Here is a 14,802-nt window from a genome sequence, read left to right on the forward strand (position 1 = left end):
TCCTCAGATGTCAGAGGGAGAGAGTTCTCTACTCCTGTGACCTAGGGTGAGCTGTTCCACCCTCTTTACCTGAGAGGCCTTTCCTGTTCTCACTGAGTGGGGAGAAGCAGGGGTGAAAACCTCAGCAAGTCTGCATGACCTGTGAGTTATCATTACTGTTCTAGACCCAGCACAGGGACACTGCGCAGTTAGAGCTCCCGAGCTACACAGGATTTCTTTCTCAACATTTACTGCGTGTTTGCTGATCACATGTATGTTTGAAAAAGATTTAGAATGTGTTCTATCATCCCACCACCAGGAGGTAGCCACTATGAAGGCAATGTTTCATTGTGTTTCTGTGTCATGTGTTTTTCTATGCATGATAGAAACATCTGTATTTAAACAAAGTTTGGATAAATTCGGACCACACAGTGTTTTGTACATCTGTGAACATCTTTGTGCACGTCAAAAAAAAAAAACAAAAAATGCATTAACTTCTCACAACCATTCTGGGACTTATGTAACTGAATTAGGCTCATTTTACAGATGACAGAACCACGTACACAGCTGTGAAGGGACCTGACAAGATCACACAGCTCACAGACTCACACTCGAGTCTGCCTGACTGCCAAGCTGGTATTTTCAACCAACTCCTAATTATGGAACTTCTTCAGATAAAAAATAAGAACTTCACATTTTCTCCTCACCTCTATTGATTACCTGTCTCAAAATCTAGATCAAGATTCTTCTGGGGCTTGAGTGATTCAGTTGTGATATATAAAAATCTTCTGTGGTGGGATTTTAAGTTCGTGAAATTGGTCAAATTAAATGCAGTTAAGTGATCTGTCTTGATCTAAGGTCACAAAATTCTCCAAAAGGATCTGGATTCCATATACTAGGTAATCTGGGACCACTCTTCATGAGATATACTCTTCAACAAGATTCATTCGCTTACATAGGTAGGTCTATCCCTATTGTGTGGAATGAAAAACAGAGTTTGCTAATCATCAGGTAAACATCAGGACAACCCAAATCAAGGGCCATTTTACAGAATATCTGACCACAACTCCTCAAAATTGTCAAAGCCAAGGAAAACGAAGGAAGTCTAAGAACAGACCAGAGGAGACAAGGGAGACAGGAGAGTTAAATGCATTGTGGTATTCCGGGATTAGATCCTGGAATGGGAAGAAAAATGCTAATGGAAAGTTGCTGAAATCCAAGTAAAGCCTTGAGTTTAGCTAGTCATGACCTAACAATGTTGATTTCTTCATTTTGACAAGTGTGGCATGTACATCTTACCTATAATGCAAGATCCCATGAGGGGACACCGAGTGAAAGTATGCGATTCTTTGTACTGTCTTTGCAACTTCTTTGTAAACCTAAAATTATTCCAAGATAAATATTTTATTTAAAAGTATATTTAAAAATTAAAAGATTTTCCTTATGCAAGAACAGTACAGTGATAAAGAAAGTTATGAACACTACAACAGCTGAACATAAAGCTTTGCTTCAGACTTCCTAGAATAATGGAAATGAATTCATACTTTTTTGCCTACATGTTTTAAAAGGACAGATACGTTTTTGAAAAGTACAGTTATATTTTTGAGAGATGTAATACTACAAGGCGCTTAACCTAAAAGAATCGAGCTTTTAGTATCTGCTCTGATAGTATTTGATGAGGCTGTTTTGATTCCTGATGTGGAAATGGGGACAATCCTTTCTGTTCTACACCTGATGGTCCACGAGTGTCCTTGATCCGTATGTGGTGAGCACTTCCCTCCCCTCTAGAACCTTTTTTCCCTCTTAAGAGATTGAACCTGGAAATTCCTGCTTCTCTTTGACTCATGCTCTCAGTTTTGCTGACTTCGGGAGGATTTGAATAGCCCCTGCAGGGAGCTGTTCCCTCCCCAGTGCTGATCAGTGTCCTGCTCAGTGGAGCTCATCTCCAACTCTGCTCGCAGGAGGATATTCTATGAAGCCGGGGGAGCTGGGACACGAGCCCGATCTCTGTGGAGAGTGGAACCCCTTCGGATAAGGTAATGGAGGGTCAGGGTGCTGGTCTTCTCAAGATTACTTTATTTTCCTATACTGCCCATTCTCTTAATAATTTCATTTATTCCACATCACCTGGCAAACTCAGAAGTTTCTTGGCCCAGAATGAAATTTTGAAATTTTCCTGGCTTTGATTTTAAACAATAGCAACACACAAACATACACAGAGAGAGAGAATATGAGAGAATTAAAATTTCCAAGACTTATGTTTTGATTCTGAAGCCAGAGGGCTTTGTGGCCCTGCGCTCAGCCCCTGGCTCCTGCCCCCCCTTCCTCTGGTGGCAGCCAGGCTATAAAAGGCAAGCTTGGATATGTCTGCTGAAAGCCATCAAAGTACTTCTCCCATTTGTTTTCTTAAACAGATTCTCTGCAACCCAGCTAGTGTTTCTTTTCTCATAATTGTGTCGGCTCCAGTGGAATGTTAGCTTTAAATGAAACTAGCGGTTGTGGCAGAGATTAAACCACCATGAGAGAGGTAGCCATGTGGGAAACCGTATCTACCGGACTTGTCAGAAACCATACTGTACCTGGTTGAAAGGAACAGGAGGCTGAGACTTGAGCTGTGTGCTTGAGTAAAAACATGTCTCCAAATGTCACGCTACGAAGGGGGATCCAGAAGCTCTGAGCCATTATTTTGCCGAGAGGGATTGCAAGTCAGGCGAGCTAAACTAAATGCTTGGGATAACAGAGGAGGGACAGTTGTTTACTTTTCCTTCTCTGCTCTTCCTGCCAGCTCTCTCAGCCTCCCTCTGAATGTATGTTCACAGTTTATGTCTCTCTCATGAGGGTGTATGCCCCCAAGGTGGGCTCCATTATAGATCAGAGGAAAATACTAGAACTTACATATATACACCTGTAGGTACATATACGTTTTTTACTGAGAAACTCTTTGGAGGTTACTGGTTTACAGAATACTGCTTTTAAGGAATAACCACTTGGTAGCTGGCTTGGAACATTTATAGTCTCTTTCTAGCCCTGTTAAAATGCTTGCTCTGACATGCTCCTGTTCTCAGGATATTAAACCTTGCTTAGTGGACTTTTTTAAAAAGTCAAAATGCGTATGTATGTATAGTTCCAGTTATGGTTGTTCATTTCCCCAGAGGCCTAACCATGAGATTTTATTCTAACTTAAAGATTTTATTCTAACTCAAAAGAGAATGAGTTTCAAGTTATTCGGTGGATAATTTCTCCTCTAGATAATGTCTGTTGAATGCCAACAGTTTGATGTAGCACCACTGAAAGGTTGCCACTCAATGGGAAGTCTCCCTTATCTAGATCACCTTATCTTGCTTCACTTTTTTTCCACAGAATGGATCACCCTCTCATACATATACATACGCATGCACACATGTGTGCACACGCACACTTCTTTATTATCTGCGTCTCCCTGGCGAGTGTAAGTTGCATGAATATTTTTACCATTGCTCTTGAAGATAGCATTCTTTGTAGTAGCAAAATGTTTGAGTTGAGATAGTATGTTAGGGATGGCTTTGCTTTTCCAGAAACAAGTTTCCCTTATAAGGCATTCTTTTTTTGTGTTTGTTTATTTGTTTTATATCAGGAAACTAAAGTGGAGTGAAGGGAAAATTGGATGGTTGGGACTTGCCATTACATTAAATCTTTGACTTGTCCCAGGATCATCCTCCTTGTTGGTGTTCCTTTTTTTCCCCTTTTAATTTTTATTGAAGTATAATTAATACACAGTGTTATATTAGTTTCAGGTGTACAATATGATTCAAGACTTCTATACCTTTACTCAGTGTTCCTTTAGATAAGTGTAACATAATCCCCTTCATTTTACCCTTCCTCCCATCCAACTAGCTCTACCAGCCACCAGTTTGTTCTCTGTATTTGAGTCTATTTTTCGTCTTTTTTGTTGTTGTTGTTCAGTTGTTTTCTTAAATTTCACATGTGGGGAAAATCATAAGGTATTTATCTTTCTCTGAGTGACTTATTTCACTTAACATTATATTCTCTGGATCCATCCATGACAAGATCTCATTCTTTTCTGATAGCTAAATACTAGTCTGTTGTGTACATGTATGTGCCTGTGCACACACACACACACCATAGCTTTTTAATCCATTCATCTATGGTTGGAGACTCAGGTTGCTTGCATATCTCGGCTCTTATAACATAATGCTGCAGTAAACATAGGGGTGCATTTATCTCTTTGAATTAGTGTTGTCATATTCTTTGGGTAAATACCCAGAAGTGGAATTGCTGGATCAAGTGGTAATTCTTTTTAATCTTCTGAAGAACCTCCACACTATTTTCCACAGTGGCTACACCAGTTTGCATTTCCACCCACAGCGCACGAAGTTGCCTCCTTGTTGGTGTTGAGAGGCCCCAAGAGAAGTAAGTACCACACTGAGTTGTCAGGACACCTGAAATCTTAGAGCAAGCCAGGAGACTATGCCTTTGGCCCTTAAGAGGATAAACCACAGAGGGGTTAGAATTCTGCTAGCATGTGGAAGAAAGCCCAGGACAGACATTGAAATAGACTGAGTTTCCCCGCTGTTTTCTCTGCACAGTTGGAGTGGCAGTAACATCCGATGGGGACAGGCTTTCCGGCTCCGGCATATCACCACAGGCCACTACCTGGCCCTGACGGAGGACCAAGGCCTTCTACTGCAGGACCGGGCGAAGTCAGACACCAAGTCCACGGCCTTCTCTTTCCGGGCTTCCAAGGTAAGGTGTGAGGAAGTAAAATTTGACCTCATTTCAGAAGTGAAATCTCTGAACCCTCCAGGCAGAACTGTGATGCGTGGACTGGAACAAGATGGGATTGGAAACTAGATTTATGATAAACACTTTATTCTTCTATCTTTTCAATCGAGTTTATAGGGAAATGTGGACCTTGGAGGAGAGCTTAAATCTTAAGAGAGACTTCAAAGAAGAGTGGAAGGCCCCAGAAAGTACAAGGATCACAGAAATGGGTTGTGTAGAGATTAATGAAAGATGATGCTGTTGCTTAATATATTCTGCATAGCTTTTAATACCTTAAAGCCTATGCTTCAGTCCTATAAAACAATAACGTAGAGGCATGAGTTTCAGTGCTACATGGGTTTAAATCAAGCAAGCAATTTCTTTCAGAAAGATGCAGGGAAGACATCATTCTGAACATGTCATCCTCTAGTGATTTGTATTATACAGAATCACCAATACCTTCCTCTCCACTCCCTACTGGTCTCTTCCTTCCATTTCCCTTAGCTCTCACCCATCCATCTCCAGCCGTCATTCAAAGCAGACCGTGGGCTAGTTAGGTTAATCATAAACCAGTAGCTTTACCTTTTGATGTGTATAGAGACAGCAGTTTCTTAAAGTCTCCTACCTTTAACATGCAGTCAGGCTTTAACTCCGCATCACTCGGAGCCGGATATAGTTGAATGGTCCGCATTGCATGCTGAGCTGACTTCTGACAGGGTCGGGTGCTCTGTCACTTTATGATGGTTCTGGAAAGATCACCCAAGCGTAGGAAAGTCTGTGCGCAGATGCAGGCCTAGTTATCGGGGAGTCTCTGCCTCCTAACAGGACAGTTCGACATCTCCTTTGGGGGTTTCATCTCTAGTTTCATTCTTCTTTGCTCTTTTCCAGAAATAGATCTTTCTTTGGGTTCTCAACATGATTTCAGGCAAGGGTTATTGATGATTCCATTCGTGTGGGCCTCGGTGTGGAGCTGACGGCTGAATTTTCTGTGGGGCGGACAGTCTTCCAGTATTGCCCTTTTTTGAAGCAGGGGGCTCAGACTCCTTTCTTTTCCTTTTTATGGTCCCAGAGTTTTTCCTGGCAGAGAATCTCTGGCATATCAGTCCTCCCCCACCCCCCCGGATGACTACATATCAGAGTTGAGCTATTTCCACACCTATATTTCAGACATTAAAATATATGAACTTCCTACCCTAAATTCTTTTCAAACACCGCCTCTCATCTGCTTTTCTTTAAAAGGTATACTGACTCCTTGACTTCATTCTGGTTTTTTGAGCACATCTCCTTTATGTTCCCTTCACTTTCGTTTTTTAAGATTCCCAGAAAAAAGAAACATTTTAAAATACAAACAAGTATCTGTGGAGTAAAACATTTTGGCCTCCATGAAGTGGTTTACTGCAGTGTTACGTGGGAAAAAAATCAGTGAAACAAAGTAACAAAAAAGTCCAAAGAACAGAGACAAGCGAGATCACATTCTTCCCTAAAAGACAACCTGGACATAGGGTGCTGGGGGTGACAGCAAGTGTGGAAGGGTAAAAAGAGATGAGAAAAAGAAAAGAAAAGAAAAGAAATGATTCCTTATGGCTAATGACCAAGTAAATGCCTTTCTAAGAATGCCGGCTTGGCTTTTTCTTTCTTTGAGTGCTCCCTGCAGCCCACTCTGGATCTGCTGCCCTGGGATGGATCTGTGACCTTGCGGTCTTTCCTAGTTCACAAAGGGGCTTCTCTGATTACAACAGGGACTCAGGTGGCCTACCAGGCAGCTGGCAGGATCCTGTTCCAAAGGGAATCTTGCATTCCATTCTTTTCTTGGCTCAGCCTTGTGGAGGATGGCTTAATGCTTATGGTCTCTGGGGAAAGCCAGAAAAACTCAGAGCACCATGGAGAGTACTTCCACTTGGCACCGCTTCTGGCCTGTGAGCACACTTACCCTCCAAAGGCCCATTGCTTATCTCCCCAAGTTCCTTCCTCTCCGTGCACATGGAGGCAAGCAGCCGATCACTGAAAGTCATCGAGGTACCATGGGACAGCCAACATAGCAGAGCTGGATGTAAAAGTCACCCATGAGGCACATTGTCCTCTGCACTTGGCAGTGATGTTACATTTCACTAGAATCACTACGTCAGAGGTTTGACATAACTCCCAGGGCCGCAGTATTTGGCCCAGCTGTGTTCATTTCAGTGTGGAAGGAACTGATATTAAAATGACCTAGGCTCCATGGCAGGCCAAGAGATGGCTGTGTTTCCCGCAGGAAACTGGGGCTTCCCTAGGACATTGTGTGGGCAGAGCATCTGGCATCTTAGAACGTGAAGCTACACTGAAAGCAAGAATGTATGGAGAACGCATTGCTCTGCCACACACAGCCCAAAGAGCTCTTGGGAGAATCACGATAGAAATTCCTTGAGAGTTCTGGGACTCCAGATTCCTCCCTAGTAAATGTATGTTTACCTTGCTAGAGGCAGGCTCTTCTCCATAAATGCACACTCCAGTGTGCCTGCCCTCACCGGGGAGTAGTGAGGTTCCCCAGCAGAAGGAGATTCTTGGCTCTGCTTTTCCACAGCAGGAGAGTGTCGAGTCACCTGGCCAGCTCTCGTCTGTTATAGGTGTTATGGGATGGAGCAGATGGCAGAGAGCAGTCAGTGGTACCATTTCAGAATCCAGGTGGCAGTGCAGGGGTTGGGGGAACTCAGTGGGGAGGCTGAGAGGTGGAGATAGTGTGTCTTTTGTGCCTTTGTGATTGGCGCTGGTGGGGGGATGGTATTCATCTTATTCTCTCTATATGATGGAGAACACTCTTAGGGCTCATATATTCAGGACAGCACTGGGTTAGCTGGGATGTGGGTCATCTGGCACTAATGGGCTTCCCACTCCGTGTTCCTATCTGGCTGCATCAGTCTGTGACAGGCTGCCCTTACGAGGAAGCAGCAGGTACCCTGTGTGAATCTTGTACACATGGATTGGACCGGGATGTGACTAAGCCTTCATGAAAGGGGGTCAGAACTCACCCCTGTGGCAGTTGTGGGCCTGGGATGACTCAGATGAAATCAAACCAAGGTCTTTGAGCAAGTACAGAAGCATGTGGAATAATGAGCAGGGAGTGATCTGGGTCAGTTTTTATTCCTTTCCTTCAGCAGGGTCATCCAAATCAAACTGGAGGTCTGGGATGCCTTGTTGCCTCTGAACTATAGCATCACACCTTATTCTTTTAATCTGAAAGTGGTATTCGATAGAGCGCCGTGGCTTCCCGGTCACCTAGATCTGGCCTTGACTCCCATCTGCTCTCTGTGAGACCTTGAACACAGCTCTTAATCTGGTCGCCCCTCATTTGAAATCTGTCATAAAAGGTTAAATCCGACCTCAGCCTGCCCTTCCATCCTCTCTGTGTCACTTGCTCATGGTTGCCTTGAGCTCCGGCTTACTAAATATTTATCAGCCCTTGAACATATTCTTTTTTCTCATTGCTAAACCTGTGCCTAGAATGCCTTTTACCCCTCCTACACACCTCCACTCATGAACTCCGGCTCATCCTTCCCGACTAGTGTCTGGTGCCCTTTACAGGAGGAGGGCTTTTACATGGGCCTCCAGCAGGGTCCTGTCCATGCTTCTGTAACAGCCATCACTCACTGGACCTGGAGACCCTACATGACAAGGACCACACATGCCCCCCTTTTGGTACCCCGGCACCTGGTATAATGTGTGGAGGGCAGTAAGTGTGGGAGTTGCTTAAGGGATGTAGGAATGTGATCATACATTAAAATAGCCTCAAATCCATTTAATTTTAACCCCCATCATCTTCAAAGAAGTATCCTATCATCCTGTGTAATCATTTTGGATCCTAATACTTAGCTGCCTATCAGCATTCAAGGAGACAGATTTATTATTTTGAACATCAAAGTTAGATTTCTATGAACTTGATTTCGAATCATTTTCCCATTGTCTTGACATTGCAAGGCCATTCCCCAAGGATTGTCAGATAATGTGATTTAGTATTGCTATGCCAGAGTAAATATTATCTATTTAGAAGTCATGTCTCCCTATCAGCTCCCGGTGTTGAATTCCTTTCAGGGAAGAGTGAATTAGTGATGTTAAATCAAGGCTTATCTCATGTAGCCATTTATTTTATAGCTATTTCTCATGACTATACCATAAGTCTTGAATGGTCGAGATAGAATCTCAAGGTTTGCTTATTTTATTGCAGTAGGACGTAGAGCTATCATTGTTCGCAATGAGAGAAAATTTTTCCTCAGTGTGTAAAAACGTTACGTTCAGTTGAGTCAACAATTATCATATCTAATATGTGCTAAGCACTTGGTCAAACCCTAATTCCCTGCCTTTTAAAAGCTGTGCACTGCTCTCTCTGCTGTGCATGGAAAGCATCTCCTTAGACTGGCCTCACGTGCCCTTTAACCTTAGCAGCTCCTGGCAGCCAGAATCAAGATGGCAGCTGGGCTCATGGGCCATCCCTTAGGAAAACATGGGCTCTGTTTGTGCCAGCCCCCTGGCCTGCTCCACTTCCTCACAGAGTTCTCAGTCATAGAAAGGTACAGAGGAAAGAGGGGGAAAGGAGAGGACAAAATATCTACCATGAGATTCAAGCATTTAGAGACAACAGTTTTATTTCATTTCTAATAAACTTTATATAATATTCTTTATTGTTTCATCTTCCAAATTTTTATTTAAATTCTAGTTAGTTAACATACAGTGTAATATTGGGTTCAGGAGTAGACTTTAGTAATTCGTCACTTACAAATAACACCTTGTGCTCATCACAAGTGTCTCCCTCACATCCACCAGCCATCTAGCCCATTCCCCACACACCTCCCTCCATCAGCCCTCAGTTTGTTCTCTACTGTTAAGAGCCTTTAAGGTTTGTCTGCCCCTCCCTTTCTTTTTTTTTTTTCCTGCCCTTCCCACACATTCATCTTTTTTGTTTCCTAAATGCCACATGTGAGTGAAATCATACAGTATTTGTCTTTTTCTGACTGACTTATTTCACTCAGCATGATGCCCTCTGGCTCCATCCATATCACTGCAAATGGAAAGATTTCATTCTTTTTGGTGGCCAAATAATATCCCATAATATGTCCATTTGTTGATGGACACTTGGGCTCTATCTATAGTTTGGCGACTGTAGACATTGCTGCTATAAACATCGGGGTGCATGTGCCCCTTCAAATCTGTATGTTTGTATCCTTTGGGTAAATACCTACTAGTGCAATTGCCAAGTCATAGGGTAGCTCTATTTTTAACTTCCTGAGGAACCTCCATACTATTCTCCACGGTGGTTGTACCAGCTTACATACCTCCAACAGTGCAAGAGGATTCTGCTTTCTCTGCATCTTCACCAACACCTGTTGTTTCCTGTGTTGTTAATTTTAGCCATTCTGACAGTCTACACAGTATTTTTAAAATTTAAATCAATGATTCTCAAGTCTTATTGTTCAAAGTGGATCAATAGAGAAGAAGTCAAGGAAAACCAAGAGCTTTGAAGTAGAGGAAACCTGAGTGAGAATCCTGGCTCCCCATTTGCTGGTCAGCCTTAATGTCTCTCTCTCTCTCTCTCTCTTTTTTTTTTTTTTTTTTTGTTCCAAAAAATGGGGATGAAGAAGTATGTCTGGAAGAGGTGGTTATGACTCTTCCTATTATGAGACAGGAAGATGACCTGGGAGTGTGTCTCCTTATCCATGAAATGGCAGTAGCGCTGTCTACCTCACGCTGATGGTGTAGGAAACAAAGGAGAAAGATGGAGAGAAGAGCCCACTGGAGAAGTGCACCTTCCTTCATGTAGATGAGTCTGGTCCGCCAACACACAGTAAACAGCAAGGGGTTTTCCTTGGCCTCCCATCCAGCCAGGATTCTAGCAATGTCTTGCAGTGCATGACTTCTTTAAGGCCATTCTAAGACCTCCTATTCTAGATTAGAAATTCGGGAAAGGACTATATTTGTGGGGAAGTGAACCTAAAGGCTGTTTCTCAAGGTTTCTCCAGAGACAGGAAGGTTTCTCTAGGAAGGGACGGGCTAACCAGGCCTTTCTTGATGGCCTACCCCAGTATCCATGAATGGTTCTCATCTTCCCGTGAACATTTACCCCTGAAACATTTTTGGGTGCTTACAGTCTGTTGGAAAGGTACTTTGCTGTCCTCTGTGGACACAGGCAGTTTCAATGTGTCAAGTAACAAATTTCACTCTAATTAATAAACATGAATTAGGAGCTTCTCCATTCCAGATACACGAGGTACTGGTATCATAGCTTAAAAATCACCTGTCTCTGGCCTTGTTTCTTTTCAATCTGTAATTCACACTGCTGCTGGAACAATTATTCTAAGACACAGTCCTGTGTTAGCCCTCTACTTAAAATTCTCTATGGCTTTCCATTGCCAACACTAGCTTTTCCCAAGAGGTATTCCAAACAATAATTTTATAAATTTTTTAAAGCAATTTGGCTGCACTTGCTGCATTATGCAGAGTTCAGCAGGTTTTATTTTCTTCTGTTGTTTTGTTTTTTATTATAGGACTCCTAACAATCCATATTCTTTAAGCCCTAATGTTCCCTTTGACTCCTGGAAGAAGATAAAGAACTCGTCCAAAGTCCCCTTTTCCCAAAGTCTGTTAACATTTTGAGTTGGAGAAACTTGTACAAAGTTTAGAGTCCTTGTCGTTCAAATCCCTTCCTGGACATCAACCACTCTCCTTGCCACACAACACCTGTCTTATCAAAACCAAGTCACCTTCCTTCTTTCCCTTCTCACTTCTCACTCCTAGCCAAGCTCATATCAGGTGTCTGTCTTGTAAAAATCATCCCCAACTTTCAAACACAATAAGGTCTTCTCTCTCCCGAACTCCAGTTGCCCCTTGAAGATAGATCATGTCACCCTGCTGTCATTATTGGTTTGTATGTATGACCCTGATGTTCTATGAGCCCAGAGCCATTATTTCATAAAATAACTGCATATATTTTCAAACTTTTGGCCTTTTCTTCTTTGTAATAGCCTTAAAACAACTGAAACACTAATATAATTAATCCTCAACTGTGCTAATGAAAAACATTCAGAAAACCATGTTCAAATGACAAATGGGATTTGGAATTCTACTTTATTTTGGATTCTTTTTCATTATTTAGCTACAGGACTTTGAGAAAATTACTCAAATTCTGCAAACCTCAGTTTTGTTATCTATAGAGTAAGAGAACTGAAGACAGAAGGATCATTAAAAGGTTGAGAGAAAATATTCTTTTTTTTTTTTAAAGATTTTATTTATTTATTTGACAGAGAGAAATCACAAGTAGATGGAGAGGCAGGCAAAGAGAGAGAGGGAAGCAGGCTTCCTGCTGAGCAGAGAGCCCGATGCGGGCCTCGATCCCAGGACCCTGAGATCATGACCTGAGCCGAAGGCAGCGGCTTAACCCACTGAGCCACCCAGGCGCCCTTGAGAGAAAATATTCTTAAAGTATCATGCATAATATATAGTACTTCGTAGGTCTCTGGTAAATTCACTGATGGTACTGCCGTTGTAGAGTATTAAGCAAAATACTTTGCTCTGAGTAGGCACTAGACAGACCCTAGTTGCAGTTCCCTTCCTTGTCCTCCTAGAAATCTTAAATCACTCTGTAGAGCAGCAACTTAATCGTCTAACCAGATATTTATTTGATGCTTGTGATATGGTCATGGCCATTTCATAAATTCTCTGTGGAGACAGGAGATGATGATTACACTTCAACACCAAGAATCCTATTCCCCCTTAGAATCCGCTAATCATCTAACATAGGGAAGGTCGATGGAGGTTAAAAAAAAAAAAAGATACCCACAGAACAAAAAAACAAAAGCAGATTATTTACAACCTATTTTAAGCAAAGACAAGCAAATCCAATTTTTGTCCTTGGAGAGTTTTCAATCTGGTAGGGGACAGGAACAATGCCAGCAAGGGATTCCTATCCCAGAAGATGGTAAAGAGCTTGAGAGAGAAGGAAAGTGCCACAGGATCAGGGGAAATGCAAAGGTGGATCTGGGAAAGGCTTGCTGGATGACATATAAAGATGCAAAGATGAAATAGGGGATTTCCATGCAGAAAGTGTAGTGTGGGTAAAGGCCCAGAGGAAGGGAGCCTTAATATATCAAAGAAATATAGTCCAATTTGGTTAAAGCATATTTTATATATGAACCTCAGAAATGAAAATTGTATCTTCTAGGAATTGGGGAGTTAATGGAAGGGAGTAATTGGATTAGCCCTACCATTTAGAAACAGTCCATTTCTAGCAATAGAGTAAGTGCTTATGGGGTCATATTTGAGTGAACACAGAGGGGACCATTAGTGCTCAGAAGTCAAGGTCACCAACCTGCCATCAGCCGAATCTGGCTTCTCTATCATGGACCACTCTCATTTGCTTAGTGTATCCGTGGTGGTGTTTAGGTTCGGGTTGAGTAGGCTTTAGTATTGGTTTGTCTCCATGTCTTAGTTTCTTTTGCTGTTGCTCCTATTCTTTGAAATTGGAAGTGGCCACTGCAGTAACCATCAGAGAGTTTTGGGAGTGCATACTGTTTTGTAAAAGCAAAGACACTGAGAGATACCCCATTCTATAAACAGTCATGATCCATTGATTTCAGGCTCAAGAAAAATACATCCTAGCATTTCTCTTCTTCTGGCCAAGTCATATTTAAATAAACAAAATTGGGAAAATAAATGGAGTGTAGTCATTGATAGTTTGTGTGCATGCACTATTTTAACTGTGAGCACTTGGCAATCAGTGTAATTATTCATATTTAACAGTTGCAGTATGTATCTTTTGCTGCATTGTCTGTGGTTTAAAGAACAGGCTGGAGAGAAGAACTTTGGCACATTTTAAGTCCTATTACTGGCCTAAGTATCTTCAGGACGGGTATTTTGGAATGAAAATCAAGTATCCATCGTCCTGTGAAATCAATGCAGTCTTGACCACCCACCTACAAAGAAGATCTAGTAGATCAAATTCTGTTTTCCATTGGCTTTTGTAATAAAACCAAAGATAAGTTCTTTTAGAAATATTCATTTTGAGAAATGTCATATTTAAAAATCCAGCCTATGTTTCAACATACATTTAAAATAAGAATTTTCTTGTGAAGTATTAACATTGCCCAAGAGGATCCTATAAATGCACACAAAACAATTAATTTTGCTGTTTTGAAGGTTTGAAGGAAATCAGAAATGAAATGAAAAAAAGTATTCAAAAGAAAAAAAATAACTTAGCCAAATATATATGTTTATTAAGTAATTGAAAGGCACCTGATTCTCTGTATCAGGAATCCAAAATTAATTGAAGTCTGGCCCATGCCCTTGATTATCTTTTTTAGTCTGGCACAGGGAAAGAGTCCTATAAACAAGCCCATTTACGCTATGATGTGCTAAGTGCTCAATGAAGGAATGAGAGTGTGCTGGGGAAGTCCAGCGGGAGAGACTACTCAGCCCTTACAGGGAAGGCAGCATTTGAACAGGGTGTTGAAGGGTGAGTAGGAGTTCAGAGCAGGGGAAAGAACAGTCTCTGGACTTCCTGGTTGAAGTCTTAGCTCTTTGATGACTTCTTGAAGGGACCTCGGGCAAATTGCTCATCCCTCTGTGTCTTCATTTTCTTTTCTGAAAAACTGGGGTCGTATTTGCTGTTGCACCCAAAGCTGTTGTGAAGAGTCAACCCATGTAAGAAACTTAGAACACTGCCTCGTGTGCTCGCTTTGGCAGCACATATACTAAAATTGAAACAATACAAGAAGATTAGCATGGCCCCTGTGCAAGGATGACACGCAAATTTGTGAAGCGTTCCATATTTTTGTGGGAAAGGAAAAAATGAAAGAAGATGGGATTGGGAGGGAGATAAACCATAAAAGACTCAATCTCAAAAAGCAGACTGAGGGTTGCTGGGGGGAGGGGGGATGGGAGAGGGTGGTGGGGATATGGACATTGGGGAGGGTGTGTGCTATGATGAGTGCTGTGAAGTGTGTAAACCTGGCGATTCACAGACATGTACCCTGGGGATAAAAATACATTATATGTTTATTAAAAAAATAAATTAATTAAAAAAAAAAAAGAACACTGCCT

The 14,802-nt window shown here is 41.9% G+C and overlaps 1 protein-coding gene and 1 non-coding gene across 2 annotated transcripts in view; both read left to right on the plus strand.

Moving 5' to 3' along the window:
- RYR3 (ryanodine receptor 3) overlaps window positions 1-14,802 on the plus strand; it is a 515,475-nt gene that overhangs the window by 236,214 nt on the left and 264,459 nt on the right. The window contains 2 exon segments of the mRNA XM_044230143.1: window positions 1,941-2,015; window positions 4,566-4,722. Coding sequence (XP_044086078.1) covers window positions 1,941-2,015; window positions 4,566-4,722 — 232 coding nt within the window.
- Window positions 14,430-14,535, plus strand: LOC122894868. The gene has a single exon (XR_006381875.1). It is a non-coding gene; the product is annotated as a U6 spliceosomal RNA (small nuclear RNA).

Source organism: Neovison vison, chromosome 13 (assembly GCF_020171115.1).
Source record: "Neovison vison isolate M4711 chromosome 13, ASM_NN_V1, whole genome shotgun sequence".
Classification (NCBI taxonomy): domain Eukaryota; kingdom Metazoa; phylum Chordata; class Mammalia; order Carnivora; family Mustelidae; genus Neogale; species Neogale vison.